The following is a 27535-nucleotide window of genomic DNA, read 5'->3' as shown; positions in this document are numbered from 1 at the left end:
CCATGGCCCCAGGCTCCACAGAGGCCCCAGAGTCAGGGTCTCTCCCACCCTCTCCCACCCTGCAGCTTCCCGGGACACAGGATAGACAGTAGGGTACAGACGGAGCCACTCTCCAAGGCTTGCCCTGCGTGCTGGCCACTCTCTGGGAAACCTTGATTTTCACCACCAAACACAGAAGTCAAGTCCTTGTGCTGGCTGGACGCAGTGCCGCGCACCTGTGATCCCGGCTACTCAGAGCTCCTGAGGACTTAGCAAGACTGTTTCAAAATGAAAAACGGCTGGGGATGGGGCTCAGTGGAAGAGCACCCCCAGGGTTCCATCCAGAACCAGAAAAAACAAGTTCCCCACTTCCTAGGACCCCCGCTCGGGCCCTCTGGCGCAGGGACCTGTCTCCTGCGACTAGCCCTGGAGGCCAGCATCACCAAGCGCTGGGTCCTGCCTGATCTCAACACGCAGCAGGGCACAGCCTTGCCTTCCCTCATACGCAGGCCAGGGCACAGGTGTCGGCACACAGCCCCCTGCCCCTGGAGGCCAAGGGATGCCAAGCTGAGAGACCAAAACTTTTAATGGGGGGTGACTCCCGGGTCCTGCCGTGGCCCCACGGGGGCTGCCACCTGCCTGCCCTTGCCACCCGGCTTCCCCTTCCTGACGGCAGAGGCAGCCTTCTTCTTCCCTGGGGGGTCAGACCTCGGAACGGGGGCCACAGGGTCAGCAGCAGGGGGCCCCAGGCGGGGTGGTGGGTCCTCGTCAAGCGCCTTGAAGTTGAAAAAGCAGTCCACGTTGGACACGGTGTCCAGGATCTCCGGCACGCTGTAGTCGAAGGACAGCAGCTCGTCGGGCAGGTGCAGGGAGCGGATGTCACCGGAGGAGTCGTCGCCGCCGCCCCCACAGTCGGGCACGGCGGGCCTGGGCACCTTGCGCGGGGTGGCCTCGGGCTCCGCGCCGGCGGGCAGGCAGTCGAAGAGCTTCATGGCGTCCTCCAGCAGCACCTTGTCCGGCAGCACCAAGGCCCGCGCAGCCTCCGGGGCCTTGGCCTCCCCGGGACCCGTGGCGTGCGGCAGGCTGGGCACGGCCCCACTGCCACCCTGCAGCTCCTTGGTGGGGACAGCCAGGGGCTCGCTGGGCCGTGCGGCCCCCTCAGACCCGAGGACTTGGCTGAGGTGGCCCTTGAGGGGGCCGTAGGTGCTGGGGGGCAGGGTGGCCTCGGTGGGCAGCGTGATGAGCAGCGGGGGCAGCTTGCTCTCCTTGGGGGGCGCCAGGCTCTCCTTGAGCAGCGGCGGGGGCAGGTCCACAAAGGCGGGGGGCCCCCCATCGCCCACAAAGCCCAGGGCCTCAGGCCCAGGTCCCTCCGGGGGGAAGTAGGGCATGAGGTACTGGGGCCCCCCGGGCGCTGGCTGGTAGTGGGGGTAAGGTGGCGGGGCTGGCACGGGGCCCTTGAGGTAGTGCTGCGGCTCCAGGAGGTAGCTGCCTGGCGAGGCGGGGCCCCCAGCCACAGCCAGCTTGTACAGGGACGACTGGCCAAAGTCGGTGGTGGCCCACTCGATTCGGTAGATGCGGGGGTCAAAGAAGCAGCCACACGGCGCCATCTGGAAGCCTACGGGCAGCGGGCATGGGCACCCACGGGGTTGGGACAGGGGCCTCCTGAGTAAGGGCCCCTCTGGGACGCAGCCTCATCTTGGGCCTCGCTCTGAAACTGTCTGGGGGTCTGTCTGGGTGAGGACATGGCTTTCTCCGCAGCTTCCTGAGGGATGGTGGCCCCAGGCTTTGCTTCAGGGACCCACTGGGATCGGGCCTCACTCTGGGTCCCATGGGCAGCGCCCAGGGCGTGCTTTGGAGGCTGGGCAAGGGAGGCAGAGCTCGCCTCTGGGGAACCCGGGGAGCAAGGCAAGGGGACCTGCCTTGTGGCACAGAGGACTGGCCTCTCCTCACAGGCACCCGTCTGAGGTTCGGGGACTCAGGCCACCTGCAGGGTCCCATGGGGGCAGAGAAAGGAGATGAGCCCTGCCCACTCTTAACTGCTCCGGCCCTCGTTGAGCTGGGGTGGCCGGTACCTGCTGGAGGGGCGGGAAACGCCTCTTTCTCCGAGCTTGGGGGCTGATACAGGAGGTTCGAGGCTGTGGACAAAGGGGCCCGGTGGGTGGGGCCTGAGCTGCGGAGGCGCCTGGGCACCACCTCCACGAGGCCGCCCCCACCCCCGCCACGCGTACCCACGGCAGGAGCAGGCTCGGGGCAGGCAGGGCGCTGGCTGGCTGCCCAGCCCCTCGGTGCTCTCCAGGGCCCCTGGGCTGAAGCCTTCCTGGGGGCTGCGGTGGGGTAGAAGGGCTTGGGGTGCTGCATGGGCAGGCGGGGCCCGGCAGGTAGGAGTGGAGGCGCCCACCAGAGAGCAGGCTCAGAGTCCTGCGGGGTTCTATGCCCCTGGTTACTGGGGCAGTGGATTCCAGGCCCAGGCCTGCCCACCAGGTGGGGTTCCGGGGTGGGAGGGTGGGTAGGAGGCAGAGGGGACATCCAGAGGTGAGAGCCAGGTGTCACCTGGGGTGGGCAGACCCTGGCCTGTCCTCTCCTCTCTGGCAACACTGTCCGCCGCTCCAGAGCCATGGCCCCCCGCAGGGGCCCTGACCTCACCCCAGGCCCACTCCACCACCCGCCGGCAACCTGGTGGTCCTGGCCTCGGGCAGCACAAAGCACAGCCCCAACAGGCCCTCGGGTGGCCGGAGGCCTGGTGCATGAGCGTGTCGGCTGGGAAGGGCTGCCGGCCAGGAGGGAGGCGGGGGCAACCAGGACGGCAGGGGGCGCTGGCGAGGAGCAGCCGAGCCACGGAGAGGCCTGGGCTCCCAGAGTGAGCCGTGTTTATTGTCTTGTCCACGCGGGGACTGAGGCCTGTGGGCCACTATTTGTACGCATTGGCCTTGTGCTTAGGCAGGAAGACGAAGCCGGGCGGCACAGGTCCCAGGAGCATCTCGCTGTGGGGAGGGCGGGGGTCAGACCTGGGGCTTGGCCACCCCGGCAGCCCGCCCCTGCCCCACCGCCCGGGCACCTGATGCGGATCCAGTCGGCCGCCTGCTGGCTGGCCATCAGCGTCTCCAGGTAGTTGCGGCCCAGGTAGTAGGGTGGCCGCTCGTTGACCCTCTGCGGCAGCCGCTCCAGCAGGCCCACGGGCACGTACCTGCAGGGGCACAGGTCAGGAGGAGCCTCCAGCCCGGGCCGCCGCCCCCCAGGGCCGCCGCCCCCCAGGGCCACCCACCGGCACAGGAAGGACAGCCACTCCAGCAGGAAGCGCCGGGTCTTCTCCACGCCCTGCGTGTCTGAGCCCCAGTGCTCCAGCCCGTAGCTGGTGAAGTCCCTCAGGATGTCCAGGCGCTCGGAGGACGAGATGTCCCAGTGCCGCTGCTCCTTGATCTCCGTGAACAGCCACGGCTTCAGCAGGGCCCCGCTACGGGGTGGGGGCGTCACCTGCGGCTGCCTGGGCCCTAGGCCACAGCCACCAGGAGCCCTCCCTGCTGCAACTCCGCTCGCTCCCTGCCTGTCCTGGTCCCACAGGACCACAGCGGGCCCCTCACTCCCACGCAGCTGCCACTGGCCTTGGGTCCTGCAGGGAACTCACCGGGCGATCATGACCCCGGCCACTCCCGTCTTCAGGGCGCGGTTGGCATCCTCGTATGACAAGATGTCCCCATTTCCTGATGGGACAGAGAGCGCACCTCAGGAGGTGCTCTAGGTGATCCCCACCACTGGGTGGCCCCCGTCAGGGCAAAAGAGGTGCAGGTGGGTGAGTCTGGTGAAGGGGGTGGCCTCAGGTGGCAGGGGGACAGAAATGACTTTGGGGCACCCACCGAACAGTGGCATGGGGCTGGCGGCCTTGGCGCACTGGGCGATGTACTGCCAGTCGGCCAGCTTGGTATAGCGCTGCTCCCGAGAGCGGCCGTGGAGCTGAGGAGGCAGAGGTGGAGATGCAGAGATCAGGCACACAGGTGGCCGTGGGGACAGGGGTCGTGGGGACGGCGGCCGCAGCCCAGGCTGGGACCCACCGTGACGAGGGCCGCACCCCAGTCCCGCAGCTCCGGCAGCAGGCGGTGTGCCAGTTGCACACGCTCCTGGACGCCCGTGCGCAGCTTCACCGTCAGCGGCACGTCCAGCACCTGGGGACAGGAGGGAGTTGGCGGGGCCAGGGACAGACCGGGGACGGGCAAGCAGGGCAGGGCCAACCATCACGCACCTGGCTCATGCCGCGGACGATCTGCTGGAACTTGGCCGTGCGGTTCATGAGTGCGCAGCCCCCGCCCTGGGGAGAGGGAAGGTGAGCCCTGCCCACAGCACCGGCACCGCGACCACCCAGCCCTGCCAGGATTCGCGCCAGGGCGACGTCTGCGGCCACGCCCCCAGTCTCCAGCTGGCCCGGCACCTTCATGGACCAAGTGGGGGGAAACCGAGGCACGGGCCCACCCGGGCAAGCGAGGTGGGCTCCCGGCCTGGCCACATTACCTTCTTATACACCAAGTCGATGGGACAGCCAACATTGATGTCCACAAAGTCCACCTCGATGGTGCGGCCCAGCAGCTCTGCACACCTGGTCATGGTGTCAGGGAAGGCGCCCTCCAGCTGTGGCACAGCAGGAAGACCCCAGGGCCTCGCACCTGGGGACTGCCACACGGCCTTGGCCACCCACCCTGGCCTCCCAGGGGGTGGCCAACCAACCACCCTGCTGGCATCATCTCTGAGGCACCAGGCTTGCACCAGGGCCACTGGGCTGTCACCCAGGCAGATCCTGAAAGTGGCTCTGAAACCTGGCCGCCAAGGGGCCCACCCTGCCTCCTGGGCAGACACTGACCTGGACACCGAAGATGTCCTCGCACTCGTGGCGTTTGAGCAGGGCCCACTCGGACATCTGGCCCTGCAGCAGGTTGGTGCACACAGCCATCTCCCCACATGTCACATCCGCCCCAAAGCGCTTGCAGATACGCCGGAAGGGCAGGTTCCCGCACTGGGCCACCAGGAAACAAGACATGTGAGGCCACAGCGGGCAGGGACGCCAGGGCCCGGGCCAACCAGCCCCCTCCTCTGCCAGGCCCTACCGTGGTGAGGGGGGCCAGGTACAGCTTGCCGCTGATGTCCAGCTGGAAGAAAGAGACCACGTGAAGGCAGACTCCCCCACAGCCCAGGACGCTCCCTCTGTCCTGCCCAGCCTGGCTCCTTTCCACCCAAGGCTCCTGCAGGTGACCACCCACCCTTCGTAAGACTCCTTCTTTGCCCCCCACCCCCTGTGCTGGAGAGCTCATCTCCGACCACCAAACCCCAGCCATGATGCCCCTGCTCTCAGAAGCCTTCTGCGTTGCCCCCCTGCCCAGCCCTGGCGCTCCAGGGCGGCGCTGTGTGGCCAGCTCTCCTGCCTGCCATGCTGAGGCTAGCTGAGGGCTGGGCCCAGGCTGGAGATCAGAGGGGAAGGTCAGTGGGGCTCCTCCAGGCACCTGGCTGTAGGCGTCTAGCACAGGAGTGACACAGCTGGTGCCCGGCAGGCGGGTGCTGTGAGGCCAGCCCTGCCGCCGCACCGGCTGCAGTGGGGCCTGGAACACACACCCGCTTCTTCTCACAGGGCCGCAGCCTGACCACGTCCTCGTCCGTCAGGGGCCCGCAGGTCTGCACAGGGCGGCTGGGAGAGCAGCCAGCGTCTGGCCCAGCGGGGGCCTGCTGGGCGCCACAGTCACTCTGCCCTGGGGTGCCCTCAGCTGCGGTGGCCTCGAGGACGGCACCAGCTGATGAAGGGCCTGGCAGCTGGCCCTGGCTCAGCTGGCGCAGGGCGAGCTCAGCTCGCTCGAAGCGGATCTTGCGCTTGCGCAATTGCTGCTGCAGGGCCTTGTCCAGGCCGTTGCGCACTGGCTGGCGGTGGGCCCAGCCCAAGGCCAGCTCCTCCTGCACCAGGTTCTGGCCCTCGGGCCCCAGGTGGGCCCCAGCGAAGCGACAGGTCACACCATAGGGGCACCTGCCGAAGGTCTCAAAGAGCACACAGCGGGGGCCCAGGTCGGCCGGCTTGGTCTCCAGGTAGCGGCTCACGTCGTGCAGGAAGCGGCAGCGGTCACCAAAGACACACTTTGCAGCAGACTCCTGTGGAGCGGAGGGAGGACGTGACGGGACCGGGAAGGCTGCTTGTGCATCCCAGATCCCCGTCTCGCCTGTGTCCTCAGCAGGCTCTCCATCTGTGACTGGGGACCAAGAGCAACACAGTCGGTCCTCGACCTGCCAGGAGGTCACCTGCAGACACCCACGGTAGGTTAAAGATGCCCCACGTGCAAGACATCTGGCCTCACCACCAGACCTCCTGGGTGGCTATGGGGACCATGGAGCATCGGCCTTCACCTTTCCAGTCTCGGGCTGAAGGGACCCAGCATCATGTGACTGTCACACCACTCACAAGAGTGTCTCATGTTACAAATCAGGAAAAGATCAAAATTCAAGTTTCAAAGTGCGGTTCCTGCGGAATGTGTGTGGCTTTCTCGTCATCAAAACGTCAGACCAGAGGCTGAGTCACCCCAAGCTGCCGGCTGTACTTAAGTTGTGACGGGATCCTGAGGATCAAATAGGGACTGAAGCCCCCAGAACCTACTCATGGGGTCATGCTCACCTGGATCAGCGAGGGGCAGAGCCTGGTCTTGTCATAGTGTGTGGGCTTCACGTGGGGCCGGCCCTTGTTCTGGCCCCGGGCCCTTTTTTGGGTCTGTGGCTGCGGCCCCGGCTCAGCTGCCTGCTCCCCCTGCCCATTCTCCAGTCGGATCCTCTTGGCCCTGGGCTCAGCCAGGTCATTGCCATCAGGGTCTCCTGCCTCCAATTCCTGCTGGAGCTTCTCCCCTTTGGCTTCCAGGAATTGGTGGAACTGTTCCTTGGTGGTGAGGTATCTGCCAGCAGAGAGGGAGAAGAAAGGGGGACTCGTCCAGGAGGTCTTCCTGTGAGCGCAGACCCAAGGAACACTGGGGTGAGGAGGCTGAGCACTACCCCTCCAGTTGACAGAGAGCTCACTACTGAGAAGCAGCCAGCTCCCATCCAGGGCTAACCTCAAGACCAGAGGGAGAACCTACTTTGTTCCTGGTTCCCCACTCCCCTGAGCATCAGGCCTAAACATTAAGTCTTATCAAGCAGGAACATCCCTGGCCTAACGTGGGAAACTACAAGTCCCAGCATGCCTTGCACCGAGGACCAACCCGCCACACTCCCCGGCTCGCCTTTCAGCCCCACAGACACTGCAATCCCCAGCATGCCCTGCGGCATTCACGGCGACGCCAAACCCCCTCCAGCAACAGCGGCTGTAGGTGCACACGCGCCGTTCCCACCATACGGAGGGACTACAGTCCCCAGCACACACTGCGGGTCTCGCCTTGAACCCCGCCTATCCAGCACGCACGTGGCCGTCCCTCACACAAGTGACAGCCTCCGACGCACACCTCTACGGGTGTTGGCCTGACCACTCTACAGGATATGGGCGTAGGAATAGCCCGGAGTGAAGACTCTGCAAGTTCCCTGCTCTGGACCGTGCCCCACATCCGGGCATGCGCCGCTCGGGCCGCACTACGGGTACCGGGAAGACTACATAAGGTGCCCCCTGCGGCTCTGGAGACTCACTGAGATTTAATGGGCGCCACTCCCCGTTCCGGTGCGTTGACTGCTGAGTCGCTGTCACCTCCACTCTCTGCTGGGGCCTTCTTCGCTCCCTCCGCCATCGACAACTCAAGGCCGTTGTGGAATGTGGCAGACAGGCCTTCCGGGTCGCGCATGTGCTCCATGGCCGTACAGGGCGAGTGCGCATGCGCGCAGCGCTCCAATGACGCTGTTATGCGCGCCTGGCGTCACGGGGCGGAGCCAAGCGTGGGTGGGGCCTCGGACGGGCTGGTTGGTCAGAAGGAAGCCAAAAAGGGTCCTCAAGGGCTTCAAATCTGACACCTACGGGCCACAGGGAGTGTTCTGCTCTGCTTTAAAAAATATAAGTTCTATGAGGGGAGTGGGGGGAGGAAAGCAGTTCCCAGTAACCTTTTATATGTTTTTATAATAACCGGAAGGCAGGAGCGCAAGGCTCCCAAGTAAGGACGAGGAGTTGGCAACACGGTGCCCCTGATGGACGGTCGCAGGTCGTAGGCGCGTATTGAGGTCTCTTACTGTGTCCCGTAAGTCTGTACAGTTAGCGCACGTTGATCAAAAGTTTAAGGAGAACTTACCAACTACCCTGATTTGATCATCACATACTGTACATGGGTCAGATCATCACAGGGCACCCACGTTTGTACAATAAAAATAATTATTTTAAAATGTAAGTTTCACTACTTTTAAGTGGGGCATTTGTTCAACAGATAATTAGTTGACAATTTATGTGCCTGATGCTCCCTAGATGCTGGAGATACAGTAGTGAAGAAAACAGAATCCCCCTGAGCTGTTGCAGGAGTTAGAAAGACAATGAATATGATACGTAACTACCCTGTTAGTAGTAATGAGGTAGGGAAGGGGAATTGGGGATAACACTTTTGTTGCTTGCACATTTTTAGTAGGATGGTCAAGGAAGGCTTCACTAACAAGGCCATATTTGAGTATACTCAGAAGAAGTGAGAGTCATAGGGCTATTGAAGGAAAAAGTGCTCCAGGCAGAAGGCATAGCTGTGCAAAGGTCCTGGGGCAGGACTGGACCGAGCATGTTGGAAGCACAGCAAGGAGAAGGAGAGGTTGGGAGAGGACAGGGAAGGTCATCCAAGGGCCTTTGGGCACAGGGAAGACTTGGACATTGACACCTAGGGATTTGGGAGCCATGGAGGGCTTTGAGCAGAGGGAGGCCCTAGTCACCATTTGCACTGCCCCCATCATGCCTGGTTATGCCCCCTAAGGTCCCCGATTTTGGAGGAGGCTTATGCAGTGGGGAGCTCAGGCTCTCCCTGAGTTAGACTCCCTGCCCCTCCCTCCACCTGCCAGTGGGGAACACCCTGCAGCTCTCCCGCCTCCCCTCAGCTACACAATTGGGCTGATCAGAGCACCTCCCTCAGAAGGAAAGGGCTCCGCGAGCAGTAGTCAGACAGCTGTTGTCACTGCGTTGTTGTCACTGTCCTCGTTTTCCCTGACTTCTGTCCAGGAATGCCATGCGTCCCTTCACCACCTCACCCAGCACTCAGAAGGCGAGCGCTGTCCACAGCAGGAAGGGGATGCAGTGCTTCTGGTGTGACAGGTGGTGAACAGGCCCAAAGAGGGAGGGATGTCCCTGAGGCCACCCCAGCCTCGGCCCCGGTTTTTCTAGGACGGTGGAGAAAATGGAAGGGTCAGAGCCGCCACCTGGGGCCCGACCACCTTCTGTGGGACACAGTAGGGTTAAGTGTGGAGGCGACCAGCTCCCTCCTCCCTCCTGGGGTGCCTGTCCCCTGCCTCTGGATCCTGTCCCTTGTCCCCTACACGGCTTCACAGGAGACAGTTGGGGGGACAGGCTTGGGGAGGCCTGCCTCTTCCTGGCCGAGGAGCCAGTGGCTGGCTGTGGACACCAGGGCGTTCATATGAACGGTGGCGCGTTGGCTCATCACATGTACCGTCCACACAGTAGGACGATGGTGGCATGATAGTGCTCACTTGTCCCCCGTGAATGTTGTCAGTGCTTGCTGTGGGCCAGGCCCTGTTCTAAACATTGATACCTGACTCTGACCTTTGTCACCCGCAGGCCACAGAGGGCCCCTGAGCTGCACTTGTCTGGCCTCCCTAGCCTCAGGCACCCCAGTCCTAGGGAGACCCCATGTTGTCCCCAGGAGACTTCCCTCCTGCTGTGGCCTCAGAAGCCTCCAGCCCCTCCTGGCCTCCTTCCCCTGGCCTCTGCATCCCCAAGAGAACAATGGTCTCAGCAACTCTCCTGTGTCCTGCTGTCCCCAGCCAAGGGCTGCCTCACCACCCAGGGCCAGAGACCAAGAGGACACCTTCCTGCCTCTCCCCCAACAGCCTGTGGACCTCACTTCCCACCAGACTCTCACATCCATTCCCGCCCCTCCCCCCTCCAGACTTCCATCTTCCTGTTCCAACAGCCCAGCTCTGTGGCAAACACCCTCCTGGCAGAGGATGCACCTGACGTGCATGAGCCCCAGTTCAACCCCTGGCACTGCAAAATAATAATAATGATAACATTGGGCAAAACTGACCAGGCCCTCCCGGCTCCCAGTCCTTCCCTGGCTCCCTAGTGCCCTGCCTGCCCCATTCCCTAAGCTCCCGCACGGCCCAGCCCTGCTACCTTCTCCCTGCTTGCTCCAGAGCTCTCAGGAACCAGTCCTCCCTCTGAGCCTCCGCACGTGGTTCCCTCTTCAACAACACCATTCCCTGCTCCCAGGCACCTTGATCTCCTCACCCTTCCCCCCTGGAAGATCCCCTACTGTCCCAACAACGAGGTGAGTCCAGTGCCCACTCTGGCCCTCTGGCTGCCTGGCCCCATGATCACCTTCCCCACAGGACTGTGCGCCCAGAGAGGGTGGGGGTTGGGTCTGCCTCTGTCACTCTGTGTCCCCAGCACCCAGCACAGGCCTGACACAGGAGGGGCTCCATGAACACTTGTCCAGGGGAAGTATCTTTCCCCAGCTGGAAATGGGGCACCGCGGGGAGCCCTCCCTTGGAGTCCCACCTTCACTGAGCTGTGGCAGAGGCCTGAGGGGTTCCTGGAACCTTGGGAGCATGGGGGACATGAGGAGAGGTCACTCAGGCTCATCCTCCCGATGCCTGACCTTGACTGAGGTCAAGGAGGGAGGCTGGACGCTGGGCCTCTGAGCCGGTGGAGAGAGTGAGGGCCAGGTGGGGGTGGGACAGGCCTGGGGACCTCGCAGCTGGCTCTTTCTTCACAGCTTCTCTCTGCCTCGTCTCTTTGATTCTTTCTATTTCTGTCTCAAAGATTCGTTTTGCTCTTGCTCTTGGTTCTCTCCTCTGCTCCTCTCTGCTCCCCTCTGCCCCCGCGGCGCCCTCCCAGCCCCTGCCCTCTTCCTGCCTCTCCCTGGCTGGACAGCGCTGCAGGGCAGGTGCAGCCCTGGCTCCATGCCCAACACTGCCGCAGCCACCCCGGATTTGTGGCTGCGACTTCTTTATCGGTGGCTGCAGCTGCCCCTTATCTCCTGGCTTCAGGACAGGAGACCGGGATTAGGGCAGCCCAGGCTAAGGACACGAGGCGGCAGGGCCGGCCAGGCAGCTGGGCGGGCGGCGGTGATGACAGGGAGCCAGGGTGCATGTGGCACACGCAGGTGAGCAGTGGTGTGCACACTTCCATCTGCTCCTGTGTGTCCATGGGCAAGTGTGTGTGTCTGTCTGCACAGCCCTGCAGGGCCCCACCGGCCACCCGCATAGCCTGGCCCCGCCCCCTGCCGGGACTGTCTGCCTGATGGCTTTCCCACCTTGCTGACCTGAGACCCCCAGGGATGGGGCCCTTGACCTGTGACCTGAGGCTGTGAATGGCCCTGTGGGGACAGCTGCTGGCCCTGTTTTTACCATCCTGGCCTGGAAGGCTGGCTCCTTCCTGCCGCCCACAGGCCTCCTGGGCTCCATCCCAGCCTGGCTGTCGTCCCCTCCGGCTCCTGGGCCCTTGCTTGACCCCCAGCCAGGAGCGTGTGTCCAGCTCTGGGGAGCCTGCCAGAGTTGAAGTGAGAGTGATGTTGAATTCAGCACCCAAAACTGAGCGCTGAGGAGGACCAGGGCCAGTGGCGGCAGCCTGGAGTCGTCCCACTGATCCAGGCCAGTCCAGGGGACACTACCCAACTCCAAGCGCTGATCAGATGGCACAGGGAGCCGTTCCTCAGATGGAAGAACTGAGGCCCGGGGGCCTGTGCATCAGCACACTGCAGGATGAGGACGGGCTCTGTGACTAATGCTCGGGCCAGAGGCAGCTGGAGGTAGAGAGGACACTGAGTGCCCAGCCACCTCCAACCCTGCGGAGCCGGTCCCTGGGGGTCCCAGGGTGCAGCCCCAGGCCCTCTGGCCCTGGACCAACTCCTAGCACTAAGATGGAAAGTTCTCCACCAGCCAAGTCTACATCTTGGCCAGCGGCCGCTGGCCTCCCCAAACTGGCCTGGGTCTCCACCCCTGAACAGAACACTCCCCTTGGGAGCAGTGGCCTCCCAGGGAGAGAAGGGGCCAGTCTTGGGGAAGGGACAGAGAGGAACATTCCAAAGTCATCCAGTCCCAGGTCAGAACCCCTTCTTTGCTGCGTGACCTGGACCTGAGTCTTGATCTCTTTGAGCCTGGGGTTTCCCAACCACAGAACGGGCACAGAGCAGGCTGTGGAGGAGGGCGGCTGTTGCCAGGAGTTACCAGGGGGAGCCATCTGCAGAGGTGGCGAAGGAGCGGAACTAATTTCCAGGCAAACACAGGGAGGGCAGTCAGGCTCTGAGGCCTGGGTTTCAGTTACCCTTGCCCGGACCCACCCCTGCCTTGGCCTTGACCCTGGCATCCTCCTGAAAGGAGCAACGTGCCCAGGGGTGCCCCTGTGCCTCCCCAAGCCTCAGTTTCCCCACTCTTCTGCTCTGGGAAGGGAAGACCAGGAATCCCACGGTGGCGCAGACACGTGGGAGATTCAAGGCCTAGCTCCACCCACCCCACCCTGCCCAGCCCAAGTCCTGACAAGGAAAGTTTAAAAATAAAGCACTGTAAATGCCCCAGCCCCTGGCCTCGCCCCAGCTCCTGGCCTCGCCCCAGCCCCTGGCCTCGCAGCCTCCCCCGCAATGGGGCTCTCCCTTTCTTCCAAGAGGTTGAGACCCCAAAGATTGGTCCTCACAGGGGGTCTGTGGGTTCCCAGTGGGGATGGGCCCTCGCCTAGCTGCGGGTGGAGGAGTTCTGGAAATGAGGTGTGACTGTGCACCCCAGTTCCTGATTGTGCTGAGTCAGCGCGTGTGACAGGGCGCTATCCGTCACTGCCCGTCTGGAGGGTGACATTGTGTGTGGGTGACTGTGGGACTGCGCCCGGATGTGCTTCTGGTGTGACCACGTGCGGCGGTCCTGAGCAAAGCAGCATCCTTATGTCCCAGAGTGTGACACTGTCTCCTCCATGGGTGTTTGGTCAGCGCCTGTCCCTGACTGTGGCTGGAGGAGTCCTGAGTCCCCACCTTCTGCTCCTGCCCCGCCCACCGACCTCCGCCCCACCCCTGAACCTCCACGCCCCCAACCCAGAGGAAGAACCAAGTCTTTCAAGTCATGTTGCCCAGGCAACTATTTTATGAGCGTCCACATGGTGGGCACATGTGTGTGTCCTGCACCCCATGTGTTGGCCCGCCCCACCCCGCGGCCCTCAGTCACAGCGGTGAGGGGGGCACAGGCATGGAGGGGTGAGCGGGAGGCAGCGGAAGGGCAGCTGGTGACAGCTTAATGGTGGCTGGCTGGCTGGGGGTGGGCTCCTGCAGGCTGCACGTGTGCAGGGGCCTGTGCCTTGGAGCCCTGTCCGCGGCCCGTGTGTGCACATGTGCCGCGGGACCGTCTCTGGCATTCCCGCGGCCCGGTGGCGGGGTAGGTGCCTCAGCACAGGGTCACCTGAGCGTCGTGTGTGGGCGCTGTGTACCTGTGCAGGCTAGGTATACGTCGCCTGGGCCATGTGTGCAGCGGGCGTGGCATGGGTCATGGCCCGGATGGGTGGTATCATGCCCAGAGCTGGTGTGTTAACCAGCGCCAGGCAGTGGGGGCAGAGGAAGGACCCGCCAAATGTGTGTGAACGCGTGCACGCGGGTGCACCAGCAAGCAGGAAGTTCCTCTGGGGCCAGTGGGATACATATGTGCGTGTGTGTTAGTGTGTCAGTGTGAGGTGCAGGCTGGGGGTCAGTGGTGTGTCCTGCTGTCCAAGTGTGAGCACATGGGTGGTAGTGACCTGCTCGTGTGGCCTGAGGCTGCACTCGTCCTGTGTCTGGCTCTATGAGAGTGGAGTCGGTTTGGGGGTCCTGCCCAAGGGGGAGCGCCCCTGCCACACCTTGTCTGGGTCAGGGCCAGCTGGCGCTGAGGGTAAATGCCTGCGAGTGAATACGCCGCTGTGCATGCGCCAAGCGCGGTCACTTGGTACTGCATCCCATGAAGATCGCCAGGCACACCCCACGGGGAAACTGAGGCACGCGGAGGCCACGCAGAGCACAGACCTTTGTTCTTTTCCATCCTGGGCTGGAGGCAAGCCACCGCGGAGCCGTCACTCCTCTGACCCACTCTCCTGTCCCCGCACCCCCAACCTCACCTGGCTCGCACATGCACCGCACCACGCGCAGCCCCGCATCAACCCGCACCCAGTGATCCCAAAGAGGCGTGGGTGTATTAGGGTTGTCCTGGGGAGATCCAATGCGAACCCACAGGCTGCCGGGATCAGAAGAATGTAGGCGGCCAGGCCAGAGGGAGAAGGAGGCCCCAAGAAATCAGACAGCGGGAGAAAGAAACCAGACCACCAGGCCAAGAGAACGCGAGCCGGGACCCGGACCCGCGCGCTAGAAGGAGTCTGCGCGCGGGGGCCGGGGGCGGGGCCTCGGGCGGAGAACTCTCAGTAACTCGGCGGTGGGCGGGGCCAAGACCGCTCCGGCCCCGCCTCCACCCCGTCCCTCCTCTGAGACGGCTGAGCGCCGCCAGGGGGCGCTTTGTGAACGCGGAACCGTCGGGGAGGGGGCCGGGTGGGTTTGGGCTCTGGGGAGTGAAATGACGCTGGGCACGGAGGGTCCTGGAGCCTAGGAGGGGGCGCCGACGGGAGCCAGGAAAGAGAACGGGATCCCCCGTAGTGCTCTGAGGCCATATTGGGGAAACTGCTACTGGATGGGGCACTCTGTGGACAGCGGTATCGTCGTCATCAGTCTTAGGGTATCGTGGGCGGTCTTGAGGGGAAACTTTGGGTTCTTGGTTCCCTGAGAGGATTTTCTTGGGAACGAGCTTCTTCAACTTTTTGAGAAGAGGACAGAACCGGCGGGTGGACCTATAATCATCAGTTGAGTGGGCCCTGTGGGTCGAGGACGCCGCTGTCGAGTGGTGCTGTGCCTCTTAGTCCTCCAGGGAGGGACCTGGGGGGCGTCTTAGGACTCGGGATTTAAGGAAGACATAGGGATATCCAGAGTAGGGATGGGAAGCAGCCAGTATTCAGGGGGGCGCTGGTCTGGGATTTCCTCCTGAAGGGCTTTCTTGCGCCCTCGGCTTCCGGAAGGTGACCTGGGACAGGACTGTGGGGTCTGGCAGTCGGGCCAGATCCTCAGCGGACTGCGGGGCACCGGGGGCCGCAAACACTGGCGTCGGGGAATTGTGACTTTAGGATTCCAGGAGGGCACTCTTGGGAAGGGCGTCTGGAGCCCTGGTTTTCCGGAAGGGGCGCCGTCGGGGCCCCCGGGACCCGGGGAGCTGGCCATCTAGGTGGTCGCCCTGGGCCCCGCGCTCCTGCCACCTGCGATCCTCCAGCGCCCCTCGGGCGGGGGCGGGGAGGACGGGGGCGGCTCCTGGCCCGGGAAACCCGAGCCACCGCCCCCGGCCCCGCCTCCGGCCCCGCCCCCGGCCCCGCCGGCGGAGCCGTCCGCGGCGGGAGCGGCGGGAGAGCGCGCCGTGGAGCCGCTCCGAGCGCCCGGGCCCCTCGCGCCGCCGCCCCGGAGCCCCCGCCGCGCGCCCAGGCTGCCCGCGCCGTCCGTGCGGCCCGCGCCCCGCGCCCCTGAGCCCCGGCCGTCCAGGGCACCCGCAGCCCCAGCCCGCGCCGGCCCGGGATGGCCGCAGCGCGCGGCTGAGCGAGCCCGGGGGGGCCCCATGGGCCGGCCCGCGCCGCGCACCCCCCGCGGCCGCCTCCTCCGGCCTGGGCCCTCCCGGGCGCCGCGGGCCCAGGCCGCCCTGATGGCGGGAGCGGCGGCAGGGGCAGGGGCTGGGGCCGGCGCGGGCAGCAGGCGCAGCTGCCACTGACGGGTAGTCCGGCGCCCTGAGCAGGTAAGCAAGGTTAGGTGGGGGCCTTCGGGGACCGGCACGAGACGACCACCCGGCCGGTGCACCCCCGGGGCTCAGGGAGACCATCAGCTTCCCTCCTGGGGCCCGGGACAGGCGCGTGTGTGAGGGCGGGTCGGGGGCGACAGGTCTGTGCGTGGAGGGGCGCTGGGCTGGGGAGGGCGATCTCAAGCGCCCCTCCAGGCGGGAGTGACGGAGGTGTCCCTGTCCGACGGGGCGGACGCGCTCTGCCTCCATAGACCCCCGTAGGTGCCTCGAAGGAGGCCAGGAAGCGCCGGCGACGGGAATGCCCTCCCCAGCCTCTAGGAGGGCGAAACCCAGACACCCCTTCCGTCTCGGGGTCTGCAGGGGCGGGGCGGGCATCTGGATCCCGAAGACCCCGGGCGGGGGCTGCCGGGGGCTGCCGTCGCGGCCCAGCTGCGCACAGAAGTAAACATCTGTCAGCGGCGCGTTCCAGCCGCGTTCCCTGCGCGCCGCCGCCGGCGCCGCCGGGGACACGGTGTCCTCCGGTAAAGGCCGGGCCCTCTCAGCTCCAGGAGACGCCAGTACTGCCACAAGAGGGCGTCCAACCCTTGGGGGGGGGTCCCTTAAGGGCAAAGATTGGATTTGCAGGGGCCGGGCAGCGCCTGTCTTCTCTGCTTTTGTAAAAGAAGTCTGTTGCCCACAATTGTCCCAGGAGGTGGTTTGTGGGTTAGGAGTCGTCAGGTCCAGGGGGATTCAGACAGTGGGCAGAATGGCGTGGACTGGAGAGACACCATGTCGCTGCTAGCATACATTTGGGTGCCTATCAGGCTCTGCAGTCCCCAGCCCTGAACTGGGGGAGCAAGGGCAGGAGCCCCGGGTGAAGAAGGGTGGACCTCATGCCTGCCCCACAGCTGCCTGTCTGCCCTGCCCTCTCCTGCCCCATGTCCTTCTGTATTCCATTGCACTCTTTGTCTCCAAGTGCCCGGGGCTGAGGAAGCCCCGATGGGGCGTGACCAGCCCAGGCGGATGTCAGTGGAGGGCAGATTCCCGGTCTTGCCAGTCTCTTCCCACCCCCAGTCACTTGCCTGGGGGCCCTGTGGCACCCCTCCCCACTCCTTTCATCCTAGGACTTCTGAGGGTCGGGGTTCCCAAGCCTGCGCCACCCCCAGCGAGCTGCAGAGAGCTGGCTGTAGGGGAGCAGGAAAGAAAACAGACATCCCCCTCTTCAATGGGACAGTGTCTGGAATACCACCAGCCCCTTGGATCTCTGGCCTCAGCTTTCAGGGCCTGAGCAGAGGATAGAACTTTCAAGAATCTGGGGCATAAGAGACCCAAAAGTTGGCAGCCAGGCACAAGAACGCATTTGTTTCAACAAATGTTCGACAAACAATGATGGTATCAGAGCCCTGGTATCGGGCCTCTTGTGCCCTGTCCTTGAAGAGAGACAGATTTGGAGACCCAGGGACACAGAGCTGCTGTGTAGTAAGGGGTGAGGGCTCTACCACGAGGTAGGAAGGGCACTGGAGCTGGGGTTGTGAAGGATGAAGAGGAGTTTTCTTAGTGGGAAAAGAAAGGACATTTTGGGTGGCAGGATCTGCACATGCAAAGATCTGGAAGCAGGCGGTGGCATGGCCAATTCTGGCATTTTCAGGGTTCATGTTAGTGTGGGGTACTCAAGACAGAGCTCTGGGGTGAGGGTTGGAATCAGGAGGAGAGAGGAGATCCTAATGCTCTCAGCATTGCTGGGCCAGACTGGGCTGAGGGCTGGTCCACGGCGGGGCGGGGGGCGGGGGGTGTCCAGGCCTCAAGGCCCAGGTGGGGAGGTCAAGGGCAGATGGGTCTGAGCTCCAGGCAGGCCCAGCGGGATGCCACTTCTCCACGTTTCCCAGCTGAGAAACCCAAGGCTGAGCAACTGGGAGGCATTTCCTTCCTCTGCTTGTTCCCGAGTTTGAGGCTGCATTGTGCCCAGGCCCCGTGAGGGTGAAGCCAAGCACAGGACGGCCAGGCAGGGAGGGTGCGAGTGGGCGAGGGGCGACAGTACCCCAGGCAGCTGTGCGCTTGCAGAGGTGCCAGCTGCAGAGAAGGGAGTCTGCGAGCTGAGTGCGGTGACAGGGCCCTTTGGACAGGCTGACCAGGAAGGCCTTTCAGTGAAGATAATGGACAGAGAGTTCTTCTTGTCAGATCCAAATGAAATCAGGCTTCGGGTGAGGCCTGGAAGAAATCAGACAGGAGCCAGGTCCAGTGGTGCACACCTATAATCCCAGCAGCTCGGGAGGCTGAGGCAGGAGGATCCTAAATTCAAGGCCAACCTCAGCAATTTAGTGAGGCCCTAAGCAACTCAGTGAAACCCGGTCTCAAAATAAAACTTTGAAGGAGGCCAGGGTGTGGCTCAGGGGTGAAGCGCCCCTGGAGAGTCGAAAAAAGAAAAGGCCTGGGGTGCAGCTCAGCGGCAGAGCACCCCGGGTTAAGTCTCAGCACTGAACGAAACTGGGTCCAGAGAGAGGCTTCCATCTGGGTCTGAGTGGTACTGTGCCTCAGGGACCTGAGTCCAAATTTGAATTCGGAGGAGGAGAGGCCAAGTACGTGGTGCCCGTCTTCCTCGGCGTGAGGGTCTGGGCCCCTGGGGCAGGGCCTCGGTTTCCCTCTCAGGTGGCGGCTTCCTGGGGTGTCCTCTGGCTGCTCCTGAGAGATCCACGTCTCCGGAGCTGCCCGCTGGGCCCCGCGCCAGCTGCTCAGTGTGCCAGGCCTCATTAGGCTGATCCTGTCATCCCACCCCGCGAGCCCCCTCCTGCCAGCGGCAGATGCCTGTGGGGCCAGCGGCCTGCCCCGTGTGGTCAAGGTGGTTATTTTATGGGCCAACACAGAGGGCCAGCCAGCAGGTCCAAGAAGCTGGTGGCCTGGCACACAGAGGTGCTCCTGGGCACACCTGCGGTGTGGGGTGCAGGAACAGAAGGCTCCAGGTGCTGGGGCAGGGGGTAGGGAGCCGATCCTGGGCCACAGGGCTCCTGTCACCTCTGACCTCAGTGTCCCATGTTGTCCCCTGGCTCTGCTTACTGGAGCCACACTGGTCGCCTCAAATGCACATCCCTAGCTCCAGGCCCCGCCTTGCAGTTCCCTCTGCCTGGAACCCAGGGTCACCTGGCCAGTTCCTACCATCCCCTAGGCCTCAGCTCCAAACCTCCTGTCTGAGAAGCCGCCTTCGCCACCCCTGGGAGCAGCCAGCCGGTCACTCCATCTGGGGTGCTGTGGTCCGCGGGCGGCCAACGTCTACTGTGCCATAGCTATTCACCTTTGTTCTGTCTGTCTCTTCCACCAGATGGCAGCCGGGCCCAGGGTGTCCCTGGCCCCATCCCAGTCCCTGGCATACAGTAGGTGCTGAATAAGTGTTTGCTGGGTTGCTGCGTGTGTCAGGAGCAGAACCTGTGCTGGCATGTGGGACCTGCTGTGTGTCTCTGAGGAAACCTGTCCCTATCCTGGGCTCTGCACGCAGGGCCTGGCCCCCTGTCCCCACTCCTCACCCCCGCTCCCAAGCTGGGCGGGCTCCCAGCAGAGTGGACTCACCAGAGGCAAACCCTGGTGGACTCCTATTTGCTCTGTGACCACCACGAGCCGTCCCCTGACTGTGGAGCCGCTCCCTGTGGGAAACGGTTTGGAGCATCTCGTGCAGGCTGTGAGGGGATCCGGCAGCAGAGAGCACTCCGCACAGCACCTGGCCCCAGCCACCAGAGGCCGAGTTGCTGTTGAGGTCACAGCTGTGAGGCCACACGCCCGAGGCTCAGAGTGTGAGGAGCGGGTGGACAGCCAGGGCTCTGAGGGGTGCGTAGGATTCGCCTAACCCTCGCGCCCGCCCAGCTGAGCCCTGTGCTGTTTCGCCCAGAGCAAGGCCGCTTGTTTTCTGGACCTGGGTTTTCCACCTGCCACGTGGGGATGAAATGGCACACCTGCTGTCGTTGCTGCCCTAAACACTGGGGACAGCACCGGTGTAGCTATTATGTCCTGCCATGATTATCACAAAGCGGCTGTCACTGGCCTCCCCGTAGGCCAGTGTCCCTGTTTCCATCCCTCGGCTTCACTGTGGCATGGACAGACCCAGAGCCTCCCAGGACGACCAGGGCCTTGATGCTCAGGGCAGCAGGGAGCCCACGATGGCTCTAGCAGTGGAGCAGCACCGTACTCTATTTGGGAGAGGCGAGGGGGAGAGGCCGGAGGGAGGTGGGTGGGGGCCGAGTCCACCCACCCAACACAAGCCGCCGCCCCCGCCTGCGGATGCTGCATTCGAACCAGCTGGGCTCTCCAGATGTTCCTGGTTTGCCCCCAGATGTGCATCACTGCCCCGTCTGGTCCTCTCGCAGGGTGGGGCTGGGCCCTGGCCCCCGAGGGAGGGGGCACATTTTTGTGGGCTGTGGAATTTGTTTCTTGTTTGAAAGCCATGGCGTCCTCCTTGAGAGAGGCCCCAACCGCTGGCCAGTCCTGCCCCTCAGTTTCCCATCAGCGGGACCCCAGGGAACCCCCCAGGTCACTGGGCAAAGGGGCGGCCGGGCTGCCCTAGGTGTCAGCCAGCGCCCCCCCAGTGCCAGTGGTGACCAGGAAACAGGCATCAGGAGGCAAGGTGAGGCACGTGGGCCCGGGGCCCCTGCCCTGGGCTGCCACCACCAAGTCTGCAGGACCTCACCGTCCCCGTGGGGACAGCACCTTGCCCCCCGGCCCAGCCGCGCCTTCCTCCTGCGCCAGCCCACGCGACCCCCGCCTGACCGGCCCTGGCAGCGGCATCCTCAGAAGCCCCCAGCCAGGTCTGCCCTGGGGCACTCTGGCTCTTACTGAGGAAGAGTCACTGAGGGGACAGGGGCATGGGCAGAGGGAGAGGGCCCTGCTGTGACTCCAGGGCTCGCCCTTCCAGCCTCCACAGGCCGAACTCTCAAAGCCTGCCCCTCACCGTGAGAGGACCCCCCAGGAGGACCCTCCTGAAATTCTCACCAGCGTGGATGGGGCTGGGGCTGGGGACACAGGTGCCGCGGAGGCGTCTTGGTGGAGGGGCTACAGGACTTTGAAGGATGAGCAGGAGCTTGCCAGACGGGGACAGCCCCTTGCCGACCCGCCCCTCCCTCCTTCCTGTCTCCCTGGGGGCAGCCATGGGGGCAGACAGAGGCTGGACCCCAGGACTGGCTGTGCCTGGCGGATGTCCCCTGGGGAGCATGGCAAGAGGGTGGGGAGGAACACAGCCTGCACAGAGGACACCGCCCGCCAGGGACTCCGCATACCCTCGCCCGCTCCTCCCTGCTGGGCCTGCCCTGCTGCCTCCCCTCCGGGCCTCTTTTTCCCCTGCCCCGGCTCGGAGGGTTCCAGGGCCTCCAGCCAGAAGTGGTGGCCTGGCCTCAGTTTGGGCCCTCAGGGTCCCAATGGAGGATGCACCCCTCCTCTGTCAGCAAGAGCTCTCAGGCTGTGGACGTCCCCCCAGGACAGGAGAGACTGCTGGCCAGGCCCGTGCCCGCAGCGTAGCTCCAGGCCCCGGTGCTCAGGCCCAGCAGCCGCGCCTGAGGCCCTGGACAGCATGTAACCAGGATGCAGAGCTGGGACGCGCCTGGCAGGCCCAGCCCAGGCCAGGGCATGATGGTGGCAGACACCCCTTGGTGCAGGAGCGAGCCGGGGCTGTGGCTGGGGCACGCGCAGGCGTGAGCACAACGTGATGTGCGGGGCTGCCCAAGAGCGCACTGAGCTGGGGACCACTCAGCCTGCACGCAGTGGGATTTGGGTGTGGGAGGGAAGCACACCTGTGTGTGGGTGTGGCAGACCTGGAGTGTGAGCGAGGGGCGCAGGTGCCACTGTGGGGAGCGTCTGGGCGTGGAGCTGTGTGCAGGGCGCGGTGAGCCGCGTGTGCGTGAAGTGCTCTGTGGGGAGCCATGGGGCACGTGCAGGAGCAGAGGGCTGGGCGTGTGTGACACAGGCTCACGGGTGCACACCTGGTCCCCTCCGCTGCCACACCTGCCGCACCCCCTCCGGTCCGGCCTGTGCCAGAGACAAACCAGTTGGGTGACCCCCAGACAGAAGGGCCCATTGTTCAGGTGCTTATCGGCCGCCCTGCGGGGCCCCTCTACGGCCCTGCTTCCCTGCCCCCACCGGAGCTTGGGTGGGGGTCTGCAGCTCCAAGGCCACCAGAGGCCCCTGTGGCCAGCTGGGTTCAGTCTCTCAGTCCACTCTTAAGCCCTTTGCACACACAGCCCCGAGCCTGGGTGTTGACACCTCGTGGGAAACTGAGGCGCGCCACTCCCAGAGGTGGCCTTGGGGCGAGCAGGGGCTGACGGCTGGGAGGGCTCAGTCCCTGAGGCTTCCCTGCATGTCTCCCTTCCTGGTGGTCAGGCCACCAGCTTTCAGATCCTAGCTGTGACCCTGGGCGAGTCACATGGCCTCTGGGCTTAGTTTCCCATCTGTAAAACGGGGACAAGGGTGTCACCTGCTTCTTAGGGCTCTTGTCAGATAAAACGATTTAATTTGTGGGACGTCTGTAGAAGGGGTGATGCCCAAAGCAGGTGCTCGCCAGGGGCGAGCAGGGGTCTGGGCGGGCAAGGCCACGCTGCCCTCCTCGCTCCCTTCCCTCTGTCACCTGGCTTTCCTTTCTGTCCTCAGCACGCTGGCTTGCCCCGGCCACTATGTTTCTCTGCACGTTGTCTGTCTTGGTCCCACAGAGTCTTCAGGGCCTGGGCACCACAGGTGCCCGCTTTGCCTTAGGTGAGTGGGTGGACACCCTGCAGGCAAGGCCAACAGGAGACAGACAGCAGAGCTTCGGAGGCAGCAGTGGCCTTCCGCCAGGGGCTGGTGCTGGACTAGAGTGGCGGACAGAACCCTGGACCCTGGACCAGGATCCAAGCCAACCTAGGCCCAGCTCCCATTCGTTGATGTGCCAGGAGCGCCCTCCAGGGTGACTCTTATTAGACCCCCAGACTGGTCCAGGACTTGTTTACACACCCGAGTACCAGGGAGCTCACTCCCACCAACACCACCAGCCAGAGACGGCTGTGCAGAGCTGGGGTGTGGGCAGCGGTAGAGGGCCTGCCTGGCAAACCCGACACGGTGGGTTCCGTCCCCAGCACCAAGAGAAGAAGGAGAAAAGCAATACCACTGACAGCGGCAAGTCCCCATTTGCGCCTCAGTTTTCCCAGCTGCAAAATGGGAGACCCAAGTGCCTTTCTGGGGGCTTGGCATCAGGCCTGGTATACAATTGGAGCTTAATGAAAGTCCCCTCTAGCGTACTGTTTGGTGGTGCAGCCATGTGCATCCATGCGCTGGTGGGATGCCAGGAGGAGGAGGAGCCATTCCAGGGCCTGGCCCATGCAAATCACATGCAAATGAACGCGAGCCCGGGCGGCCTGCGAGGCTCGCGGTGCGCGCGTGGGGGCGCCCGGGGACCCGAGCCCCGCCAAGCGGCCGGGAGCTGACCCGGCGTCCGGGCTCGTGTAAATGTTTACACCGGGCCGGCCGCCAGGCTCCGCGCCGCGACACCAGGCTGCCGGGCGGGAATGTAAACGCGGCCGCGCCGCCCCGAGTCCCGGAGCGCCCAGCCGGGGTGGGGGTGCGCGGGACGCTGAGCACTCGCTGCACGCAGGAGCCACAGCTCCAGCAACCAGTGCCCTCGTGGAGGCAGCTCAGGGAACTGTGGGGACCCGGCAGGCATCCCTGCGGTGGCTGGGATGTCAGGGGAGGCTTCCTGGGGGAGGCGGTCCACCCTGCCCGAGGGGAAGGAGAGCAGGGAGACTTCCCGAGCGGAGCCTGGAGGCCGGGCTGTGCTGCTGGGCAGCTTTGGTCCTTGGCTGCCCGGTCTGCGCCTCAGTTCAATCTGCCTGGAGGGAAAACAGGCTCAGGAAGGGGCAGGGAGTCTCGCTGGAGGACATAAATATGTGGGGGAATGGCCTCAACCTGGGTTCCTGCCTGCACTCTGTCATAAGCTCCAGTTGCCCTCCCCACCTTTGTCCCACAGTGCCACCTTCAGGAATGCTCTCACCCTCCTCCTTTCATGGCTGCAGTCAATACACCAAGCTCTGTGCAGCCTCAGGGCCTTTGCCCCACCACGCACCATTCTCAGCCCCCAGGCCAGCTCCTGCTGTTAGCTCCTGGTGTCACCTACCACCGGCTACTCAGGAAAACACTCTAGGCCTGGAGTTCCTTGCACCTGGCACGAAGCCCACCTGGCCTCAGGCAGCCTTCTGCACCGCCTTGTGCACTGGCTCTTTCATGAGCCATGGCGACCTTACGTTCAGCATGAAGTGTTCAAAGTCAGGGGCCCCACTGTTCAGGGTGCCTGGCCCACTGCCCCGGCTGCTGCTCAGGGCAGGCGGCTGACCATCCCGTGCCCACAGGCCGAGGATGCAGCGCTGGAAGGCGGCGGCCCTGGCCTCGGTGTTCTGCAGCTCCGTGCTATCCATCTGGATGTGTCGGGAAGGCCTGCTGCTCAGCCACCACCTGGGACCCGCGCTGGCCCCGCTGCGCCGCCCGCCTCGCACCCTGGACGCCCGGATCGCCCGCCTGGCCCAGTGTAAGCCCTGACCCTTTGGCTCGGATCCCCCATGTGGGGTGGCCATCTGGTGGCACTGCAGGCAGTGGAGCTGGAGGGGATCACGGAGTTTTGTGTTTCAAGATGGAGGTGAAGGAGGTACAAGTGCCCACCCTGGGCCTGGGCCTGGCCGGTGGGGAAAGATGGCTGCTGGGAACCGGGGTCCTTGGACTTAGCTGTCACAAGGAATTAGGCTCTGGCCCTGAGGGACCGTGGGGGCCAGATGGAGATTAGACCTAGGCATTCGGCCCAGGCGGCCCCCACAGCGCAGCAGGGGATCGGGAGAGGGAGGCTGGATCCAAAGCCCCAGTGACCTGCCTGGTGAGAAGCCACAGAAACACCAGGGGCAGGAGGCCTGCGCAGGGTGGAACAGCAGAGGGGCAGCGTGGAGGCATGGAGCCCAACGTGGCAAGGGCCTGGCCCAGCTCCCCCAACTGTCCCTGGTGCCCCGCGCTACGAGGACTGTGCGAGGGCCCTCCCCCGTGTACAGCGCACATGCCCACGCGTGCGCCGTGCGCCTGCGTGGGTGGCTGAGCTGTAGGACGCGTGCGTGGTGCCTGCAAGAGCTGGGGAGGGCAAGTCTGCGCCCGCCCTTGTCAACCCACACAATCCTCCTTTCTTGTCCTCACAATGGACAAGGGCAGCCCCCGGCATGAGCTCCACTCCACCCCTGCGAGCTGAGAAGACTTCTAGGACACTGGGTCCCTGAGACCCGGGCGGGGCCCCCCAAAGCCAGGGCTGCAGACCTGGGGCAAAGCACACCTGGTGGAATTTCAGCCCCAGGGAGGGTCCCGGTTCCATGGGCAGGTGCCTGCCTGCCCTGCATCCGGTCCCAGGGAGAGGCGTTGATCCCCCAAAGCCGCAGCGCTCTAGGCCCTGAGCTGATGCACAGATGGTAGGGTTTCAAGCTCGGGGAGGTGGATGGGGCATCTCCTCTGCGTGCAAGTGGCCGTCCTGCTGGAGGGAGGCAGGGACACACACTAAAAGATTGTTTGTCAATTATTTATTAGTGATTCAGGTTCAACTGTGCATCAGTATTTTATCTGTGACCCCCATGAAAAACTGCCCATAGACATACTTCTGGGGTGGAGACACTACTGGTGGGGTTCTAAGCTCCGGTTGGGCTCACTCCTAGCCCCACTGAAAGCCTTATGCACCCTGTCCCCACCCTGCGATTAAACAGGTGGGACTGTGCAGCTCAGGGGTCCCTCTGTTCCCACCTTTCAGTCCCTGCCAGTGCAGGGACAATGCAAGATTCTTTGAGTAGACAGGGAAACCAGGGCCACTGCCTGCCTGGAGCTTGAGTGTCTGAGCCCAGGTTCGTCTGGTTTCCGAGGTCCTGGCTGGGAACAGACACCCCAGGGCAGCAGCCAGCCCCTCCTCCTAGACCCTCCTGGAAAGCTCATTCTTTTGCCAGCCAGGTGCAGCAGCCTTGGGGCAGGACTAAAGTCGGAATTCCCTTCCAACCGTCATTGTGACTGCCACCTGCTCTGGGGCAGGGAGGCCCCCGCCTGCAGTCCCACCGCCCCCACCCCTGCCATCCGTCCCAGCATCTGCACTGCTCTCCTGGGGATGCAGGGTGTTGGGGCAGGGCCAGTCACTTGGGTAATAAATTTAGGCTTCGGGGTCCTGGGAATTTGTGACTCAGGCACCTCCTGGAGATTGTGGGAGAAGAGGGCTGGGATTGGGCCAAATTTGGGCTGGGCGACTGATGGAAGCAGGGAGAATGTCCTTTGCCTCCCCCCCACCACCACCACCTGCTAAGTGGATGACCTTGGGCACAGCTCTACCTCTTTGATGCTCATTTCCTCCCCTGTAACAAGAGGGTGGAGCTGATGGTAACTGCTGCCACCCCACAGGACAGGGTACCCAGGCAGTAGGCGCAGTACCTGGTGCTCCCCTGGGTTCTGAGAAGCCCAAATACTATGGTTTCTTAGGCAGGGACACTGAGACCCGCTGCACAGCGCAGCAGCACGGGGAGGCAGACAGCCCAGGCTCAGAAGGAAAGAGGCTCTTGGTGGGGCCCAGAGACAGTTTTACCTACTCAGCGCAGCCAAGGAGTGAGGATAGGGGATTGGGAAGCAGCCCCTCAACACTGGCTGGAGAGGGTGTGCCAGTGCCTTTGGGCAGTCCAGCACAGGGGTGGAGAACACCTGGGGGCCCCACGGGGACATGGGTCACAAAGGGCCGCAGGGAATTCTTTTCTGCAAAGTGGAAAAAGACACCCGCAGCAGTGCAGCATGGATGGGGGTCAGATCGAATTAGGCGAGCAGATGGATCAAAGGGAGATGGGCAGCAATGGGGGGGGGGAGAAGGTGGCCCTGGACACCCAGAAAGGGTGAGGCTGGTTCTGAGCAGCCCGTCACAGAGGCAGGGGTCCAGAGAGGGGTACTGCGTCTGAGTGTGCACTTGCCCCAGTGCAGCCCAGAGACAGCGCGCTCGCCACAGCAAGAGCGGGAGAATCGGGATGTGGGAGTGAGGGGAAGGGTCCTCTGTTCGGGGAACAGCGCGGGAAGGGGCGCTCACCCGCTGACCTCTCCGTCCTCTCTCCCCTCACAGACCGTGCGCTGCTGCAGGGAGCCCCGGACGCGGTGGAGCTGCGCGAGCTGACGCCCTGGGCCGGCCGGGCCCCGGGTCCGCGCCGTCGGGCAGGGCCCCGGCAGCGACGCGCGCGTGCGCGATCGGGAACGCGGCCGTGCGGGCTGCGCGAGCTCGAGGTGCGCGTGAGCGAGCTGGGCCTGGGCTACACGTCGGACGAGACGGTGCTGTTCCGCTACTGCGCAGGCGCGTGCGAGGCGGCTGCGCGCGTCTACGACCTGGGACTGCGGCGCCTGCGCCAGCAGAGGCGCGTGCGGAGGGAGCGGGTGCGCGCCCAGCCCTGCTGCCGCCCGACGGCCTACGAGGACGAGGTGTCTTTCCTGGACGTGCACAGCCGCTACCACACGGTGCGCGAGCTGTCGGCGCGCGAGTGCGCCTGCGTGTGACCCTACCTCATCCGGCCGGCGAATGGGCGCCCAGGCCCTCCACCCAGCGGCCCGCAGGGAAACAGACTGCACGTGCTCGGAGGATGGGACGATGCCGTCGAGCCCACAGACTCTCGAGATAACTGAGTTGAGATAAAGTGTGGGAAATGGT

The 27535-nt window shown here is 64.2% G+C and overlaps 3 protein-coding genes across 4 annotated transcripts; 1 reads left to right on the top strand and 2 right to left on the bottom strand.

Moving 5' to 3' along the window:
- Positions 1–563: 563 nt before the first annotated feature.
- Prr22 (proline rich 22) lies at positions 564–2726 on the bottom strand. Its single transcript, XM_076850954.2, is given in 5 exon segments — positions 564–1594; positions 2052–2114; positions 2208–2238; positions 2240–2304; positions 2307–2726. Coding segments are annotated over 5 exon segments (1479 nt in total). The 5' UTR covers positions 2596–2726.
- Positions 2727–2818: 92 nt separating this feature from the next.
- Dus3l (dihydrouridine synthase 3 like) lies at positions 2819–7803 on the bottom strand. Of its 2 annotated transcripts, XM_076850931.2 has the most exons (13): positions 7606–7803; positions 6614–6884; positions 5572–6096; positions 5070–5111; positions 4826–4978; positions 4480–4596; positions 4214–4279; positions 4026–4136; positions 3831–3927; positions 3602–3677; positions 3242–3430; positions 3035–3163; positions 2819–2960 (listed from the first exon to the last, which is right to left on the bottom strand). In XM_076850931.2, exons 1-13 carry the CDS (start codon positions 7764–7766, stop codon positions 2888–2890), a joined length of 2010 nt encoding a protein of 669 aa, XP_076707046.2. In that variant the 5' UTR covers positions 7767–7803; the 3' UTR covers positions 2819–2887. The 2 variants fall into 2 exon arrangements, with proteins under 2 accessions (XP_076707046.2, XP_076707056.2); XM_076850941.2 differs by lacking the exons at positions 2819–2960; positions 3035–3163 and having other exon boundaries at positions 3256–3390.
- A 7939-nt stretch (positions 7804–15742) lies between these two features.
- Nrtn (neurturin) lies at positions 15743–27535 on the top strand. Its single transcript, XM_076872008.2, has 3 exons — positions 15743–15879; positions 24207–24382; positions 26960–27535. Exons 2-3 carry the CDS (start codon positions 24214–24216, stop codon positions 27382–27384), a joined length of 594 nt encoding a protein of 197 aa, XP_076728123.1. The 5' UTR covers positions 15743–15879; positions 24207–24213; the 3' UTR covers positions 27385–27535.

Source organism: Callospermophilus lateralis, chromosome 1, assembly GCF_048772815.1.
Source record: "Callospermophilus lateralis isolate mCalLat2 chromosome 1, mCalLat2.hap1, whole genome shotgun sequence".
Taxonomy (NCBI): Eukaryota; Metazoa; Chordata; class Mammalia; order Rodentia; family Sciuridae; genus Callospermophilus; species Callospermophilus lateralis.
The sequence above is the reverse complement of the archived record's forward strand: the minus strand, read 5'-3'. Positions and strand labels throughout refer to the sequence as shown.

What these genes read in the sequence shown, in the direction of transcription:
- Dus3l (XM_076850931.2), bottom strand. Translation starts at nt 7,766, where the DNA reads ATGGAGCACATGCGCGACCCGGAAGGCCTGTCTGCCACATTCCACAAC. An exon ending in AGGACATCTTCGGTGTCCAG is followed by an intron (nt 4,597 to 4,825) that starts GTCAGTGTCTGC and finishes GCTGTGCCACAG; the next exon opens with CTGGAGGGCGCCTTCCCTGA. An exon ending in TGGCTGTCCTTCCTGTGCCG is followed by an intron (nt 3,164 to 3,241) that starts GTGGGTGGCCCT and finishes GTGCCCCTGCAG; the next exon opens with GTACGTGCCCGTGGGCCTGC.
- Nrtn (XM_076872008.2), top strand. Translation starts at nt 24,214, where the DNA reads ATGCAGCGCTGGAAGGCGGCGGCCCTGGCCTCGGTGTTCTGCAGCTCC. An exon ending in GATCGCCCGCCTGGCCCAGT is followed by an intron (nt 24,383 to 26,959) that starts GTAAGCCCTGAC and finishes CTCCCCTCACAG; the next exon opens with ACCGTGCGCTGCTGCAGGGA.